This window comes from Thermobia domestica, chromosome 5 (genome assembly GCF_964235325.1).
Source record: "Thermobia domestica chromosome 5, izTheDome1.hap1.1, whole genome shotgun sequence".
NCBI lineage: Eukaryota > Metazoa > Arthropoda > Insecta > Zygentoma > Lepismatidae > Thermobia > Thermobia domestica.
In genome coordinates this window covers 222,971,001-222,991,658 of record NC_137458.1, presented here as the reverse complement: position 1 = coordinate 222,991,658, position 20,658 = coordinate 222,971,001, and the positions used below count along the sequence as shown (strand labels likewise).

Below are 20,658 nucleotides of genomic sequence, written 5' to 3'. Positions count from 1 at the left end.
ACAAAGTTTTGGCATACTATTCTCCACCTCGATAAGAGTAGCCACAAGGTATTCTTAGTTAAGAAAGGCTTCATGAATGTATCACTACAGATGAACGAGGTTATCAGAAGTGCTTCTAAAAGATCAAAATCCACTCTGATAGTTGTTCAAGAGCGAATTAGATTCCAAATAGCATAGCAGGAGTGTGTTTATTATGCTTTCACCCAGCTTACTGAACACGTTTGTGAGAGTAATATCTCTGTAGCTCACGGTACTAATTCTAAGATATCAAAAGCCATAGCCTCATGCCAACAAAATGGGAAATCAACCCGGATTATAGAATTGTAGTAATGTAAGCTTTATATCGCGGGAGAGTTGTGCAATGTTTCATAGGAGACACGGTTAAGTTCGGGAGGTATTGGATGATTCGCGAACAGCAAAATCAAACAGAATAAACGTGAAATGGGCATTGTAATGTTTGCTGTTCACAGTGCGAAAGCATAACGCGTTCCGATCTAACCTTGCCCAAAAACAAGCCCAGGGGAGTGTGAAGACTCAGAGATAAACGCAAAATGATGTCCCAAAGGTTTTCGTTAGCAAGTAAGGAACGAAACAATTTTTCAGGTTTGACACTGAGAAAATTTTACAAGGTGTTGATCCCAAGCTCATAAAACAAGAAATTGCTAAAAATGTTCTTAAATTGGATGACGGATAAAGGTATATAGAGTCCGCCGACGAGCAAGGATAACCAGACACATTTCGGCAGACCACCGCCTTCTAGAATGGAATCTCTAACAGTATTGAGAAGAGTCTGCTCGAGTGTTTCTGTTACAGCAGCTATAGGGAGACCATGACGGCAATAGAATTTACTGAGCGCACGTAAGTTAGGCCAGTCAGCAAGCTCCAGATTGAAGCTTCGGAGTGGAAACTTATTAACACAGGGAAACTTTGACGAATAACGGAAAGTAGTTACTCACGATGCGCCCTCCTCTTCAGTGAGGTCGACAGACGAGTACTGCATATGGATACACGAATACGTACTATAGGAGTGGAGAAACGAATTGGCTTTCTATATTTGAAAATCAGCAAAGCACTCTCTTCAAGGAAGTCCACTACCTATAGTCCACGAAAGTCATTGCAGACAGAGACCCAGAAACGGTGATAGGAATTAAGGTATCCAAGAAGCAAGACTGGAGGTTAGCTGATGAAAGAGTTGAAGTAGATAGGTATACGTAAAGATTTCAGATTGAGAAATGTAAAACGAACAAACAGGATGCGTGCGAGGGAAGAAAACTCCAACCAAAATAGCTTGTAGTAGGTAAAGTATGCGAATCAGTCGACAAAGAAGAGAATCGTAAACACTTGTGGTCCGGCTTCAGCAGTGTGAGCAGCACTAGGATTATCACATCTATAAGCAGTATAACTAGGAATAATAAAATACTGATTAGGTCTGGAATGAGTTTCCTGCAAACAAATAAGGACCGGTGAGTGGTCTGAGAGACATTTCTCAATTCCTTAAGTTGACTACAAAAGCCACCAATGTTATACTAAAGAAGTGCCATAATTACGGAAATTAACGTTTGACGCGAACTTTTCCAAGTGGGACAAGTACCTTTCACTCATTTTCCATTAGCTCATATTCCACCATGTCAGATTTTAAAGAAATTGCAAGAGGCTTGCGAGCATGTGTAAATTTTGGTATTTATAAGGGAAAATCTCTATTTTTGCGCCCATTCTCGGTAACCTTTAGGCTGGTGAGCAACAAATCCTTACTGTTAGGGGGATGAGTTAGTGTTGTCTGAAGAGCCCCAGTAAGAGAAACACGTGGGGTTTTGTGTGATTACTGGTCGATGCGACTATGGTCGAAAAGGGAACAAGATCAATCTGGTTAGCCATATACTTAGAAGTAGCTGTAACAGTAGCAAGTTGCACACATAGAGACAAAGTGAGGCTTTCGTTTAATGAAGCTCACCATCAGCAGCAGAGATCTCTCCGATACGTTTCTCACTAGGAAAGGTTGAACAGTTTCGAGACCAAGGAGAATGCTTGCCCTTCCAGTTAACACAAACGGACTTGATTGCTGTACAAGATTCGTTACCATGATTATCCTGGCCATAATTCACACAAGGAGTAGCACCCTCAGTACACGACGTGCTAGTGTGCGCCAAGTGTTGATATTTGAAACAGTACAGAGACTTGGAATATAGGAGTTGACATTAAGTATATAAAAACCATCAGCCTTCACATAGTTTTGTTGTGTAGGCAAACTGAAAGTAAGAATTAGTGATTTATTAGAAACTAATTTCGCTAACTTCTTACTTTTGGTTCGAGTTACACGTACAACATGTTGATCATCCATTTTAGATTTAATCTCTTCACTGATGCATTCAGTAATTTCCAACATGATATCATAGCGCAAGAGGCATTCAGAAAGGGATTGGATCCCACCAATACATTGATTGGTATAATGGTAGTTAATCTGGGTAGCTTCGCTTTTTCCATCTCGTCGACCATTTCCACCAATATAATGCCATTTCGTAATTTCTTGATATCTTCAGCCCGTCTTGCGTTATAAATATTAACATTATTAATGAGGAAAGGGGAGAAATCCTTAACAGTACTCGGACAATTTGCTATCAGCATCTTTAGCCTTAATTACAAGACAACTGACAACAAGTATCGCGATATTTGTTTTTTCCACACTATTTGAAACTTGAGAGTATGTATCATTTTCGTTTGGTTTGGGCTTTGGGCCTGACCCGAATTCGTTGTTTTAGGACCCATAAAAACTTTTATTAAATTTTCATTTATGAAGTGAAAAATGTGTTGAACTCCGGAACTTCACACCGGTGCTCTTTCGAGGAGAACGTACGCTTCTCTCCTGTCTGTCCCATAATCACACTCTAATTGTAAGATCAGCGTGAGCCCGACGTGGTAAAGGGGTATGGGTACAACAGGAATTGTATTTCCTCCAAAAACGAATACTTGTAACTAAAAGAAAACATTTTGTCGAAAACCAACAAGAAGTTCCAACAGTTCAGAAGAGGAAACAAATGAATCGTTTTTTGTAAAAGGACACATGTCAAGTTTTGTCAGACACGAAATTAACGATAAAATTTTGTTTGTTACACATAGATACCCATTTGTGAGATATCTGCACCTATCAAGCTGTTGCCTACACTTGGTACATTATAAATAAATACAGGGGTTTGGAGAAACTATATTCTGTTCTATAGTTTTTTTCATTTTTCCCGAAACTTGTTTTTTCTGACATGTGTCGTTTTACAAAAAATAAAAAAGAACGATTAAATGTGTTGAATTTTTTGCTTTCGTGCTTTAATTATTTTTTATTATTTATGTTTTAATACTTTTGGACACCGGTTAACAGATATAGTGGAAGCACACAAGAGCAGCTTGGCACTAGTGCTGTTCAATCCTAAATTGAGGAAAACATCAACGGACATCCACTTCTGAAAACTCCCACCAATTATTTGTTGCACCACTCCAATCGATTCCGTTTGGCGCTCATCTGCTCTGCTCCTCCGACCCCTAGTTATGGCTCCTTTTGTCTTCAAGACTACAAATCATACTATGAGGAACTGGTCATAGCAAGGTTGGTTTCCAAGTAAAGAAGTCGCATGCTAGGCTTATCTTTGTCCTGTGCTCGATCGTAGGTTTCAAATGCCGAACGATCGACCCCCAACTGGAGTGGTTCGTGGCAGTTCGGAAGAACTGTTCGATCGAGCAGTATATTCCAACGTAGGGGTATCTTTAACCATAGATTAAAGAATCCATGCTCGTTACAAGAGATTCATAGGCATCTTCTGCATTAATTTGTAAACTTACTATAAGCAATATTCATTTAAACTTTTAGTTGTGCTATTCGCTTACATCGAAGAGATTTTTGTTGGATTTAGATTATTTTGATTATTATCACGTTCACTCCTGCGGGTTAAATTTCTATATACAATTTTCCTAAAGTTGTTACACTTATCCTTACATCTTTGATTAAAGTTTCGTGATTAGTAATTGAAAAGAGTAAAAATGATTCTATGTAAGGAAATGTTAAAGAAATATCTAGGATAACTAAAATATAAGCAAAACATTCAGTTAGGTTAAGTATATACTCGTATTGGGAATCATACTTTCAAAGAAATGTTCTAAACAATTGTTGGGAGGATTGACATAGTTCCCAATAAAGAAACTGGATAAAAGAACATAGTGGAGTAGAGATGGATTACTGTATGGTATTTTTGTATTCAAATCTAGTCTCTATATTCCTAGCAAGCATATGTTGTTCTCTGTAATGAAGATTTCGTACACAAATACAAAAAGAATTTGTAAACACCTTCTCTCGAGTCTGGAAGTAATATGTATTATATCCAGAAAATATGAATGTATTGTAAATTCTGTGAGTTAACATAGTGTAAACAGTAGTATTTTGAAGTACAAATATACACATTTTTTTCCTGGACAGAAACCAATTTTCTTTGATTGCTTACTTTCTATTTTAATGAAATAATAGAATGTGTGTATCATATTTAAAATTAATAGAAACTCAATATAATAGAGAAATTAATGTTGTTAAACATTTTCTTAAAGCTTTTCCTACTGTTGGGACTTCTAAGTCCCATGTTCTTTCCTAATACTTTATGTGTGTGCGTTATAACGGCGAAACCTACCAGCCTTACGGGACTCCTTAGTCAAGTTTCCTTTCGTCATTGTTGAGCAACAATAGAAACAAAATTTATTTTATACAGTATACTGTTTCCTCAATTTACTACAATTTACTACCATATCAAATTATAACAAGAAAATATAATTCAGTGAGAAAAGGATTAAGTATGACAAGTTTAAAATGTAATGTATTGTTCCTAGTTATTGATAAACGATTTTAAATTCTATTTGATATTTTATGACGAGCACATGTCAACTCATAGAATATAAAAGTAGGGGGATATTATTGTCATTAAATGTTTAAGGTATTCATCGCTGTACCCAACACACTTGATGACTTGAGTAAAGATAATATCAATCAGAACTGCCATGCCATGAAATAGAAAGTGCACCGCCATTCCAACAAAATGTCTGAAGTGAAAAGGATGGGCCTGTTAAGAAGTTGCAGTTATGAGACATTACATTTCCGTATTCCTCTTAAAGCTTTCACAATATTTTTCAGGTAAATGCTAGGGTTACTACTGTTATGCTCTTTTATCAAAATTATTTGTTAGTAATTTGGAGTGTATAGTTAAAATGAGCTTGTATTTATAGGTTCTAGATAATATACGAGGAGAGTATTTTACGAAAGATACCGTTGCAATCTTCACATTTCCAATTATGAGTATTATAAATGGTAGGAAGAGAAAAGATCATCAGAATAAACAGATAGCCTCTTCAACTTTTCCCCTTGGTTTTCAGATATACGTCGCGTATAGAATGTTCAAACGCGCAATATATTCACTAGTTTTATTTAAAGCTTTTTCTGTGCGAGTATGAAATTAGAAACAGGAACAGGAACAGAAGATCTAGACTAAAGGATATCACTTGGAAATGTCAACGATCTGACAGAGAGCAAAGCGTCAATCATCTGTTTAAATGTCTATCCTTTACTCGGTTATGAAACAAAAACAGTATATTGAGAAGAATTTTGTGTGTTGGGGGCTTTCTGTTTTAATTGAGACAATTACATGCACATATTTGAGTGTACAGATAGAAAGAAGGATAAATAAAAGGAAAAGGAAGAACTGGAATATTATTTACTTTGTAAGCTTTGATAGGCCAAAACTAGAAACCGGAAAAAGTAACTTATACTGGTCATGCCGCGTGTTGAAGTAAGTACATGATTAAACCATGCTGAGAAAGGAACATTACACTTGTAATCCTGTCATTTCGTCAAATGCTCAAAGCGGACAGATCGTAAAATAAAACGATGAATTACACAAAAGAAAAATTGACACTATCAAAAGATAGGAACTGGATCTTACTGAACTTCTGACTTCTTAAAATAGTTACGCGATCACATCGTCTGAGAGGCGACTATTTTGTCAAAGTTCACTTCTTCGAAGGGCCACTCCCTCAAAGGGTCACAACATCAAAGAAGCCATCCCTTCCCCAAATGCCACTTCGTAAAACATACAAAATTAATAGTAAGCGAAGAGCAATATTTCAAACAGTGTCAAGTGTCAACTTTAGCAACACTAAGTTATTTTTACTAGAACACTGACTTTACGTAATATTTGAGCCTCAAATCGTGAAAAAAATATGTTTTGCTTCCCATTGTGAGGTGAAGACAGAAACATCATAACAAACGATTGACTAGTTGCTATATTAAGAAAACATACATGCTGCTGGGAAACTAAATTAAATTAAAAACAAAAGTCTACGATTCACAAGAATCTCTGTCTTTTTTAAAAAATATTATGTTTTGTAATATTGTTTTGTAATATTATGTTTTGTAATTGAAAAAAAAAAACATATATTAAAAAGCTTGGTGTATTATTTGTACCAATATACATTAATTACAGATTTTGTTAACCTTCTAAAATTATTGTCCGTTATTATTTACTTAAAAACAGTATAACTGAAGGGATGAATATGTGGATTGGGAAAAATTGTGAATATTAAAACTATAACAACATAAACTATCTTATACAGGGTGTTCCAAAAAGTACGATTTTCACAATTTCACGAGATTTTGACCTTAGAGCAAGAACTGAAGATATTATCTAATGTTGATTTTCTTTTTTTTTTCTGTGTATTGTTACATGCCTACTTGAGAATTAGCGCTCTATTACAACTGTCAGAAGCAACTTGTCTTCTATACAGAGTGTTCCAAAAAAAGTACGATTTTTGACAATTTGGTAAAACTTTAACCTGGATGCGCGAACTGAAGATATTACGCGATTTAAAAAAAGTACACTTACACATTTCGATAGATGGTCCAACTTTTCCGCACTATTATAATTCGATTTGAAAGAAATCTTTTTTTTTTTAGACCCACCATAATATATAACTTTAGAAAGTTACTGTTTTTCAATAGCCACCAAAGCTTATGTATTAAAGGATTTAGTAGAATCATTGTTTGGAGAAAGCTATCGCAATCCCTGAGGATGAAATCAATGTCTGCATTTGAAAGATTGGATATTAATATCTTTGCCCGGCTGATAGCGCGAGAACGATTACTAAAATCACGTTACCAGGAAAACTTCATTTTTCTTCAACGAATATTCTATTTTGTATGTTATAGTTTTGATTATGTTTGGACATGTTAATGGGAAAAGGCAACCCCTTTACATATAAGAATATTAAATTAGTGAAAATGAGAGAAAAATTAGAATCCATCAGCAACTATAGCATGATTCCCATTTCCTCCCACTTTCTTCATTCCACCATTTCATTTATTACTCATCATCACTGCCTCCTTTAGCCTAACCGGCATTACCATGGGCCGTAAAACTTAAAGATTTTATTTCATTTCATTTGTTTCGTTAGGAAACGCAAATCTGTTGCTTTTCTTGATATATCACATACGATCGATAAATAAGAGATCCCATTCAAAGGTAGGCGTTCATTTATCCAATATATGCCAAGGAAACCATCTAAATATGGACTGAAAATATTTTGGCTATATGATGGTCATTCTGGTTATTCTTTTAATGGGTATTTCTACTGTTGTAGGAAGCTTGGAGAGACAGTGCAAAAGAGTCTTTCGTATGATGTTGTGAAACGTCTTGTGTCATGTCTCAGGCAATCAGATAACAAGGACGCAACATAGCCATAGATGATAATTTTACAAGTGATTCGCTGATTTGAGAAACCTCGTAAGTCAATAATATAAAAAATGACGTACGTTAATGATTTGTGACGTTCCTCAGCTCAGAGACTCTTATTATAGATCAATATTGCATGAAGTACTAGTGTTGCTTGTGAAATATCACAACCCAACGGTGTATCTGCCCTCAAAGTGTCAATGCTTCATGTAAACTCATTTTCGGGATATGGCTGACTTATGACGTTTCTGAAATCAGTGATTCAAGTGTTACCTTAGCAGGAGTTTTGCTTATGAAGAACTTACCGTTAGTTCGAACGATGATACATAAATAGCAGGGACATACTTCCAATAATAGTACCATCGAAACAATGAGCCATTTATTCATCCAAATTTGTTTTATCTGACATGGTTACCATTTCTACAAGGCTACGTTCCCGAAAGAAAGAGAGTGTTGTCCTCAATAGCACCATGTATAAAGACGCAAACATTTATGACAGTAATGCAAAGAAGAAACTATTATAATAACAATATAGGAAGTGAAGAATTGATGGACGAATTGGTTCAAGAATATTCCTGCAAGAGACAAACAAGAAGATGGCCTCTGGCAGTATCGTACACATGAATTTATTTCAGGAGGGGTCCAAACTCAATATGGGGGTATTTTATATTAAAATTCTTAAACTTGTCCCTAAAATGAGGCTAAATTTACACAAAAGTAGAAGTTTCGGGGGGTTCGGACCCTCAGGACCTCCCCTGCGTACGTCACTGGCCTCTAGCGTTTTTAATGAATATGTTGGATGTTACTGTAGTAAATTATTTTATTGTTTCCATGAATTATAATCCACAATGGAACTCGAAGTTACTATATAACAGAAGGATGTTTATCAAGCAACCTGTATAGGGACTGATACTACCGTTAATGTTGAGGAGAGCATTATCTTGTAGCTTACGGGAAACTGTAACATATGTGTGTGCGTGTGTGTGTGTGTGAGAGAGAGAGAGATAAAGAGAGAGAGGGTGGGTGCGTAGGTGTATGTAATGCTTAATTTACTCTTAATAAACACATGCACCCATGTTTCAAGTGTTTGTGTTATATTTTAATCTCACACAATCCCTTTATATCGAAAATGAACATGGGTTTGTCAGGCCTCCAAAGTACAAACGTAGGTTGCAAAAAGAAAATGATTTTAAGGGTTGATACAAGAAGAGAGTGATAAAAAGCCCTATGAAGCAAAAATAGTGTCAAAGTCTGTTCGGAAGTTTTAGCTATATCATTACAAACAATAATATTTTGGCAGTAATGAAATGTTTGCACTTTTGAAATAAGTGTAGAAAGCCTAAAAGAAATAAACTACAAACTGCCAATAAAGTAAATTATTTCAGAGAGTCAGTGAGAGAATTCCATAGGTGATAGTTCAAGTATCTTTAAAAGTGTATTGACCGTAATAAATTATGATCACTAAGGGCAGAAGGAGAAACCATGTTGCAACGTACAATATGCTAGAGGTTGCCTCGTTAGAAGCACACTAGCTTTATTTAAAATGATTTTGTTTTTCATTTTTTTAGAGAGTGAAAACTGAGTCTTAGACCTAAGTATATATTAGAATTTGTAAGCCTTAGACCTATCTCGGAAAATTTCATATATACACATAAATACTTTTCGTATATGTACTTTACTTACTTATCCAACTGGATTACTTACATGAAGAACATACAACTTTTATATTTTCTGCTTGTATGACAAATGAAAACATTTAGTTTCAAAGAAAAAATAATTGTCACTATAAGTTTGAAAGTTAATAGGTTCATTTATACTAGGTGTTTGTTTTTTGTGTCAAGAAAAAGTAGTGTTTCTATTATTTAATGATTACCTGTTATAAGAACTATCTTTGAATAAGTTGAAAAATTGCATTTCAGAAAATTGATGTGTTTCTATTATTTAATGATTACCTGTTATAAGAACTATCTTTGAATAAGTTGAAAAATTGCATTTCAGGAAATTGATATTTCTATGTGATTAATTAGACTTTAATATATATAGATTGCATTCTGTTCTAGTAATCCATATTGAGATCATGCTACAGTTCATACTAGGATTGACGTGTTCCTATTATAGAGAGTAGAGATTCTTTTAATTTCAGCTTATTCTATGAAACGGCTGGTATGAAAATAAAGATTGAAACGTCTCTGAAGTATTGTAACGTACATTTCAAGTTACAAAAACTGAGACTGTCGTGAAAGGATTGACTTAGAAAGGTTGTTTCGGTTCTGTTAATTTGTCTCTAATTCATCTCGTATCTGCCTCAAAGTAATATGTGTAAATACCTTGAAGAGGCTACAAGAGAAATATACCCCCTGGACATGGTCGCCAAGCAATATCTAAATTGGACATAGAAAACGATCATGCATGATGACAATATAATATAAAACTGTTAAAAGCTAGGAAATTTAGTAATACATTATTATAGTCAGTAGTAGACAGAATCTCACAATACTAAGATACACAGACGGATATTTAGTCTTCCTTCCTTTGTGATTTAGATTTTAAGTATACCATACTAAGTATTCTTTCTACAATGGGTTCAAATATTTTGAATTTACTTTTATTTAGATATTGCTTTTTATAGCGCACGTAACGCATATAACAATATGAGAAAATTGTAAATACCTGCGTATCACAAATATGTAATACAGTATAATAAATCATATGTAACAAACTATATTGTCCTCTAATTTCTAATGCACATTTTTGAACAAAAAGCAGTTCCATATACCGTATAAGTCAAATCATAAGGTGGGAACCTTAACCGAAACTAAATTATATCTCTATTATATTTATTGTAGTCATTACAAAACTTGCCAATTACTTTCTTAATGGTCCATTTCGTGCTCAATTACAAGATCATATTTGGAATTATTTTCTTTACTGTTTTTTAGTTTGGGGTGTTCTGAAATTTCAATTTATGATGTTCAGTTGTTTATTGATTTAATAAGTTACTCTCATTTTATATTGTTACAATGTATGAAACTTGTAAAAATACATAGGCATTAGCCCATTTGAATTTTAGTCTGTATCATGTATATATATATATATATATATATATATACGATGTTATCTAAAAAAGGAATAAACATGTATCATAGAAGAAAAAGGGCTATTTTATATACCTTACCGTATATAAAGGCAAGAAATATTAATGATCAATAATTACCAATTAGAGAGAATTTTAAATTTTGTTTATATAATAAGAAGCAAACAAGATCTTGAATATACATATAGCATTTCTTACGGTGGTCAATATGCGATGGTCAATATACATCCTTCTCTGCTCAATTGTATCCTGTGGAAGCGGATATGAATACTCGTCGTTACTATTTCAACGAGCAACAATGAAGCATACGAATCCATCGTAAACACTTTTCAAAGTATGGCATTTTTGGTATTTTAAACGTTAGCATATCAACAAGCTATAAAGAACCGCACAATTTGGAAGCTACTTTCTGCTTCAATTTTTTGTCAGTAGATTGACCCTTTATGTCTACACTTTCCCAACAAAACTAATATCTTGCCTCACCTTTCACATTTTTGTTTATACTATGTAATATCTATATCAAATTGTCTTTTTTGGTTTCGATTTTAAGATTTATAATTTGACATATCAATTGTCGTCAAATTTGATGCTATAAGCAGAAGAACATCTGATATGCATGGCGCTAAAGTTCTCGTGCCCAAATAACAGGATCTCAGCAAAATGCTTGCAAATGTTCGTTATGTTCGAAAACTTTTGATCTGTATTATATATGTTAGCAAGCTATCTCCTAACATTATTTAATCTAAAACTACCTAGCTAATAACTTACCTGGAAATCCTAATCTAATCAAACCTATCAACGTAACCTAAAGCACAGAAGAAACTAAAATACGGGGATATTGTAGAGATGACATCCGTCTGCTGCGCATGAGTATCTCTTTCAAAAGAAAAGAAAATTCCTGCAAAGAATTAAAAATAAAATAAAATAAAGAGAGTGAAAGAGAAAAATTTGTAAAGCAAGCTATTGTAATTAAACTAAAGAACACATACACTTCCATGTCACTGACGATTGTTCTTTCTAGGTGGTTTGGAAATCGGAGGACGTGCTGCTATACAATATGTGGGCCTGTAGAAATTCGATATTCTTTGTTATTCCTGTTATTATTGCTTACATAGTTTCATCAGAGTTGTTGGTGGAGGCTTTTGTTCCAACTGACTTGGATTCTAATACAGAAGACTCAGATGCATTATCTCATAATTTGCAAGATCTCTTGCTAGCGAGTAGATACCGGGTTGTGTCATCACGTGGTGATAGCTATGTTCCTTATGAGGAGTACTCGATGCCATCCTTTTCAACATTTTGATGTGAACCTATTACATCTTCATCTTGCTATGGAATTTGATTAGTTAGAGGGGGCTGCAAACCTCGGTACCTCTATAAAGGTAACCAAGAAAGTTCTATTACTTTATTGTTGATGTCTGTGTTCCATTCGCCTTTACACCGGAGTTGAATGTTAATGGATATAAGGCAAGAGGTAGTTGCTATTACGGGTATATGAAACATACTACCTGGTTGTGGCAGTTCAGTTATACTGTGAACGTGTATAAGGGTAGAGTGAATATTGGACTCCACAGAATGTCATATATGCATGTACGTCATACGAGTTCAAACTGGGGTCAAACACCCCTCCAGCGGAGCGATAGATACGCCAGGTCTCTAGTGAGGGTATCGTGACAAACCGGACAGTGGTTTAATAAGTTTAAGAACGGTGACGAAACATTCGAAGACGCAAGTGCCGGAAGATCAACACATGTTCAAAATGATCTTCAGACAGAAATTGAGACTACCTGTGGCCATATATGTAGAAGTGGGAGAAACCATTTGGCAGCATCTCCGTCAACTCGGGAAACAATACAATTTGGGTTGATGAGTCCCACATGATTGGACTCCGGGTCAGAAGACAACTCGACTAGACACCCGTGTTTCTTTGCTGTCTCGTCTGTGGGAGCAGTCATTTCTGGACAGAGTGTTGACATGAGATGAAAAGTCGATCCTGTACGAAGCTCCACGGTGCCATCATCATTCGTTAGCACCACATAAACTGCTTCTAAAACAGCCGAAACCAGCATTACACCAGAAGAAGTTCATCCTATATGTTTAGTAGGCTGTCCGCATCATCATGCAATGAAAACTGCTACCAGTTAGTTGGAGTAACAATGCAATTATGCACTGTCAGCAGTTGAGCTGTGTTGAAGAAAAACTTAAAAATCTGGAGCTAGCACTTCTGAATCGCAAATGAGTCCTTCTCTTATAGGACAACGCTAAGCCCCACGTGGCTAGGATGACCCGGACACCATTCTATGCCTTGAATAGGAATCACTTTTGCGTCCCGCATACTCCCCGGATATTCCACCGCCAGATTATCACCTGTTCCATTTCTTGAACAATCACCTTAGAGGACGCCAGTTCAAATCCCTAGTAGAGGTGCAAAATGCATTTGATACTTTCTTCGCTTCACGGCCAACCAAGGTCTACGACGATGGAATCCATGGCCTCCCAGGACGTTGGAAGAAAGTTGTCGATGCTGACGGGGACTATTTATGATCTTTCAGGTACATTTTAGGTGACATATCAATGTTCTAAAATGGCGGGTAAAAAGCGGCAGAAATTTCTCAGTTAACTTTATAGAAAGCATATGAAATTATAACCGAACAGCCTGTTGTTTTCAACTTCACTGCAGAAGACGGCGTATTTCACGTTTGTCAATAAATTGTTGAAGTTACTTACTGTCTTTTAAATGGCAGTGAAGGAAAAAAATACTTCCTAAAATCCTATATAGTAGTAGCGTAGCCAGGGAAACTGATCCTGTTCCATACCCTCTTTTGTAAAATGATATCTTATATCATTCTACTTACATGTAGTATGTTTCACTTGTGATCCAAGCGTTACTACGTCTGTATTAAAATAATTGATAAAATAATATGTATTTCACAATCTTGTGCAAAAAAGTAAACTTACTTTTTAGAACAGTGTAGTTAGCACTACGAAATATTTCAGGAAATTAGTTAAATGGTATACGGTTCATATTTTTGAGTTCTTTCTTATGGTAAATGCTTCAAAATTTACTAGTTCCATGCGTGAATTGAAAATATTAAGAAACAAAATGGATATTAGTAAGAGACCCCAGTTGATCTAACCTTTGTGTCCCTGGGACTCATGATTATTGGCTATCTTCCAGGGTTGTATAGGACAACCCAAACATGTATACGACCACTTTCTAAGACAGTGGTTACTTGAGCCACCTTAGGAGAGCGTTTAGAATCTCTAGAAGATTGGAGGTCCATCTCGTTTCCTTTAATGGATATCAAATGCAAAGAAAAAAGTTTGGAATGTTTATGATCACAAGGACCCGCCTCATTAATGACAATTTAAAAGATTATGGATTGTTATATGTTTACTCAACACAGATATATTAACACACGCCTCTAAACTTTCAGGAGGAGTGTATCCTTAAGTTTTGGAACTTCCCAAACTTAAAATGTGTATGGTAACATAGGACAATATTGAACCATGTGATCCATATTGTTTTCTTTTATGGGTAGAGGATTGTCAAAGTGCAAAGTTATTGAACAGATGGATCCTTCTCTTCTTTAAGGATGATTTATTACATTACATTGCAGTATAGGTGCGTCCATAGAACATGAGTACATTATTGAATCTTATCTAAAATTTCTGAAGGATTGTATAGTAATACTCAAAACATTAAATTTTGGAAATTACCGTGATATAGGACCATGATAACGGTTGCTCAAATCGCCATGTTCACCTTTTATCGGTACCATATCGCTAAAAATTAATTTTGGGATGATAAGGTCATGGAAGGTCGTTTGTCAATGTAATAGACCTGTGAAGCACACTAAATAATAATGTCTCTAGGTAGTGTACATTCTAAGGTTGATGGGTTGGATACCTGGTGGTAGCTTTTGAAATGTCCCTGTTCGATTTTCTGTGAGAGTAATTCAGACGTTATGCCTTGTGCCATAGATGCACGTCTGGTACAGCCATTTTGTTGAAAGGAACGCAATTATATAATTAAATAATATTTTATAATTTCTTTTCTTGGCTTATATTATTCTTTTGGTAGCTATATTAACGTATTTATTATCTTGTAATATTTAGGTCTGTTTTCTCTTCTGCGACTTCACCATGAATCATCATTGCTTTTTCTGGTTATTAACATTATACCTTCGAGGAAACCATTCGTAAATTTTGCTTATATCACATGATTGCTTTAACTCGATAGTAAGAATTTTGATAGCCAATGGCGTTTACAACTCACAAAGATTAACATTAACATGGTCTTGTTGTTTAGCTCAATGTATTTAGAGATAAAATTCTTTACAGGCATTAATGAATGCTACTAATTTGTTTAAAAGACATTATTGTTGTCAGAGCCCTGGGTTCCAACCTTGCAGTAGTCATATCGTTCGAGTTTCACGTTAAGTTGTCAGTGCCATAGTGATACTGTAATCTAAGTCTCTAATATTGAATTACTAATAAGTAGTCAAGCATGGTTGCGCGAGATTTTTATTGCTAACACTAAAATACTTTTTCAAATAAATTGATTCATTTGGTCGGAGTAGTTAGTTGCTTCTCATGATTAAGAATTAGCTCTATTAAAAAAAAACTGAAAACAGAATGAGATGATATTCGGCATATGAACTACTCACTCAAAATGAGTGATCACGTGCTAAATCTTTTCCGAGAATTTTACCTCAAGGAACAAACAGGCCCGCAACCAGCCACAGAGGTTTGGAGAGCCATGAATATGTTAGGGGCAAGTCACTAAAAATTTACTTACATATAGCTAAATTGTGTTTTTTGTATTAATAATAGCATTTTGTGTTACGGTCTAGACCTCCTACCCGCCCTCTAGTTGCGGGCCTGGGAATAAAGTGGACAAATACTACAATATATTATAATCTCGTTCTGTATCCATGAATTGCTAAAAATGAGGAAACTTTTCAACTTTTTAAAATGAATCTTTAACATAGTTACCACTTGGATAGACCTGCCCTTTTGTCATTTCATTGTAACTGAAATGCATAAAATATGCCGAGAGTGGGGTTTAAATATTACACAAAAATTGTTCTATAGACTTCTTGTGTAAAGAACAAAATATCAACTAATTTGTACCTGAATTTTAAAGCTTCACTCAGCCAATATTTTAAAGGACTTCATTTTATTCTATTTCATGACGTTTTGAACATACTTATTGCATTTTGATCCTATATTAGGAACTAAGAAGCACAATTTTTGAAAGTAAAAATTTTTAAGTTTAGTTATGGTTTATAATGGTTCAGCAAAAGATCAACTTTATATCCAGATTTCTGAGTTTGATCTATTTTTGAGTTTACATAGAAATTGCTTCATGCATGATTTTCAGATTAATTAAGGGGTCATAAACCAATCATATTTCCTTATTACTATGAGCTCTAAAGCCGATAGGTTGCTTGGTTCGTAGTTTGGGGTCTTTTTAAGCGTCGAGGCTATATAAAACATGAAGCTGTAGCTTATGATCCAGAACCAAAAGAGCTCCTACTGGGAATTGAAATCTCTTCCGCTATATCACTAACATTGAGAGTATACTATGAGTTTCCTTACCGTTATAACACTTAGCTTTAAGCTAATTACCAACTTGCCTTTGCATTTCTTAGCTTAAATATTATAACCATAAAATGGTACAGCAAAAGGTACATTATTTGGATCTCACAGAAATATTTCCAATAATATAATATAAAGTTCCAGCATATAGGTACTGTCTTTCCATTCGGTAATATAGTTAGTTTAATAACTATTTTCTGATTAAATTGTTGACATATTTTCTGTTTGCAACACACTGGAAGTAATAATAGCGTAATGTGGATAGAATATAACTAATATTTTATTCTTTCCTCTTCTCTTCATGTTTTCATGACACACACAGACCAGTATTTCATTTTTACAATGCGTATCAGAATTTAGATTTTGCAAAATCGTCTTCACAGTTAAAATATATAAGACATTTATTTCATTGAACGCTTTAAATGGTATTAATTTGTTTTCTCGCCTTATTGCGTTCATTCATGGCTCGTTGAACAAGTGGTTGCTGAGTACTAATGGACGCCGAATATACAGTTTCACTCATAAAATATCCATATTGTCATTTCTTTCAAGACAAACGTATAACTATATTTCTATATGTAATAATTAACTTGTTTGTATATAAAAATAAATTAAATTATAGTCACCATAGTTAAACATGATTAAAAATAATTAATAAGAATTCTTACTCAGATTTTTAACACACGATTTAACATTTATTTATTTAGTTGAATATTTGGTGTGTCATTTAATTGGTGTCTTCAAAGATGTCTATAATTAGAGACTCCTTTAAGGGCACCATAATTTAAACTTAGAGAAACAGAACGGGTATAAATCCGTTAATGTAGTTTTTAACCTACAAAAGACACAAGTAACGAGTACAAAAGTTCCAAGCACTCAGGAGCACTTGGAAATTCTGTATATAACTTAAAATGAAATAAAATGAAAATGTTTTGTTTAATATTCCATGGTTTTGCACTTTGGCTAAGTATGGCTTTAATTCATGTGGCTCTATTCCTGTGAATCGAACCTATCTCCATGTGCACCTTAGAAACATGCGCTAGAAAACTATCAAGGAAGGAGAGCTCTATAGTGTAGAAATTCCCAATTCATATTATTAAAAATATCTCTATACTCAGTCATTTTAACGAAAGAGTATAGAATTAGTTCTCATAGTATAAATTTTGAATAAAACCAGCTTTATACTTGGTTCATTTTTGTTTGAAACCCGAAGTACTGTTTGAGAATTAGAGAAAGATAAGACCACGAGTCATAAAAATGAACTACCACGGCTAAAACGAGACATCTTTTAACCTCGGGTTCTTTGGATTTGGTTGTCCTCAACAAAGCGAGATTGTTCATCACTCTTCTAAAGATAAGAAGTTGTACCACATTGCTAGAAAGTTTGTTTGTTATTCTACAACTATGAAGAAATAACTGGGTGATCACGCGGAGTAGGAATTGACTAGGTCAAGAGTCTGAAGTAGAAGACCGCAGACAATATCAATACAGTTCGTTATGTACGACCTCATTTTCACTGGGATATATCAGGACGTTTCACTGGGTGAGGAGATGTTCACAATGAAATGGGAATGTTGAATAATAACATATATTGACACAGATTGCAACACTAAAATTTTTGAAAGTATTCTATTCCTTTTCTATTCAGGGACGCATGTAATTACACTCAGTTCCCCAGTGTTAATGTTTAGGGTTGAATGGGGGCAATTGCTACCACAAACCTTTTTGCCTCCACACGATATAATATAATTAATGATCGCCTCCATTTTTTAAGGATGTATGATGGGTGGCGTTTAAACTCTAGATTCAATCTTTCCCATATTCGGAGCTGATCTAGAACGCAACAAACAAACAAATAAAACGAAATAGGTAACAACGTTAGAATAGATTACATTATCGGGTAACATAATGTTGCCAAAAAAATAAAAACTACTTGCATGATCATTATATTTTACACTTTTAAAGTATGTCAGTATTAATGTTAAAGTATTGCAACATTGTACATTAGGAAATCATATAAGACAGCTGCATACAAAGTTCTCATCTTCACACATTAACACGCACACTCATGTCAAAAATATGTTGTTGTAGGAATATAATTTGATAACGAATTCTCCCGGTATTTCTTGCAATGTTCGTATGTGTATAACCTGCAAAGGCATGTGTGTGGAAAATTTCATGTCAAAAGAGCAGTAACTAAGAATAATAAAAGGAAAATATTTTATTGTCCATTTAGCAACTTTTTCTTTTATTCACTCTAATTTTCGTATTTATAATTCTTTTGCTATGAAATTTAACACAAATAGGCATTTCCCAATTATACACATAGTACCAATATTAAAAGTACCCTGCAAAATCATTATCAAATTGTATTCATACAAGTAGACAGTTATAGATATGCGACAATCATTTGGGACATGAGTGTACCTCTCAAAAGAGTCTCAACAGGAATGCTGTATACTAGTTGCAATGTTTCTGGCAGTATTGTACATTTTTGATCTCCGAATATTGTTTTTAGTTTCTGCTCATTAGCGCTGTTGTTAACGTCCTAAACGGGCTAATGTTGGGAGCTACTATGAGCAAGACTTTTAACTTATTGTGGAATTTAGACCATCACCTTTAGAACATTCGATTTGGAAATCCGAGATAGGACCATGTGCACCACACGTGGCCTGCTAATTACTCGCCAGCCGACACCTAGATTATTGCTGCTTACGTGTTGTTGCGTTTCCAAACTATTCTGAATATCTATTTTGTCAGCACTGCATTGTCACTGTGCGTTCAGTTCTCATCATACTTTTATCAGTGATTATATTTTCGCTTGTGCATCATATTTTATTTTGGTTTCAATGGATAAAAATTGTGAACTGTTATTAATTTGAGGTTTGCCACTTTTGTAATTTTTTTATATTTGGAAACGTTGCGAACACCGTGCATCGAGATTTCACAGGCTAGTATGTAGTCGCAAATAAATTTTCTGCTTGTTATAATTAGTACTTCGTGCAATTTCAAACAACTTTCCTTTGTCTTAAAATGGAAACATGATGTTGCTTGCTGTGGGTATGTTGCTTGCTTATTATACGGTTCACCAAGTTTCCTTTTCATTATTTCAACCATTTTGAAAACATTTCTATATAAATGTGTACTTTACGTTGCTCCGTTCATAAGGTATTGATCCTTCTTTCGACTGTATCTCATTTCTTTGTGTGTGCCAACATATACAAATTTGGATTCCTCGCTGCTTTTTACCTCTTATTGTGAACTGTTTGATTGGAAAATGTCGTTTTCAATATCAGATGGTGTTTTGTCTGTAAGATTTATGATCATTTTTTACTAGCTGAAAAACTTAAGAAATCTATTCATACAAAATACAAATAAAAATATAGACTAATGTTGGTAATGAAAATATCATCTAATTATGCAGATGAGGTCGTTGATAATAGTTAACAACTGCTGTTCTGCCTCACTTGCCACATATGTTTTTTTTCTCAAAATAGATGGAATGATGCTGACCATTAATGTAGTTTGCTGGTAATGTTTAAGACAAAGGTGTATTAGTTATTTTCCCATGTTAACCTGATGTTAAATGTAGTCTTCATTTGCTATAAGAGTTGCTATGTCCCTAAAGTGGCCATTTCCTTATATTGCTTATCATTTGTTGCTTCGAAATAACAGTTAAGTTTACTCTCAAAAGAATTTAATAGCATTTCGTACAAGCTTAATTTCCTTCAAAGTTTAAATTTAACATTTAATTTTAAAATGTTAATCTGTTCTAGGTTTGTACCAGGACATACTAAAATTGGAATTTTAATACTTATTTTGAACATGGTATCTTTTATTATATATGTGTACCGTAAAATTTATAGACTATCTTAGAATTACTTAGAATTATTTGGAAAACAAGCAGTTTGTTAAACACATTAGTAATATATTAATAGAGTATTGTATATATAGTATTACGGAATTTGAGGAATGCATTTGTAATCAATAAAATGTAAATAGCTGGTAAAAATGTGAGGGTAAAGTTCCGTAGAAGACATACCTCCTTAAAGGATTCAAACATGGTAGCAGTAATCAACTAAACCTGCAATTACCTAATCTACTACTACTATCGCTACTGTTACCATTGCTAGTGCTTCTACGGATCTTCACCCAAATTTGAAAGATTAACCCTAATAATGGTAATAATGGGCTTTTGTTTATTGATATGTG

At 34.4% G+C, this 20,658-nt stretch overlaps 1 protein-coding gene across 1 annotated transcript in view; it reads left to right on the top strand.

Moving 5' to 3' along the window:
- LOC145685405 (uncharacterized) overlaps positions 1-12,145 on the top strand; it is a 135,402-nt gene extending 123,257 nt beyond the window's left edge. Inside the window, exon 7 of the mRNA XM_081757799.1 lies at positions 11,958-12,145. Within this exon, the coding sequence (XP_081613925.1) occupies positions 11,958-12,145 (188 nt within the window). The remainder of the gene's footprint in view (positions 1-11,957) is intronic.
- The last annotated feature ends 8,513 nt before the right edge of the window (positions 12,146-20,658 follow it).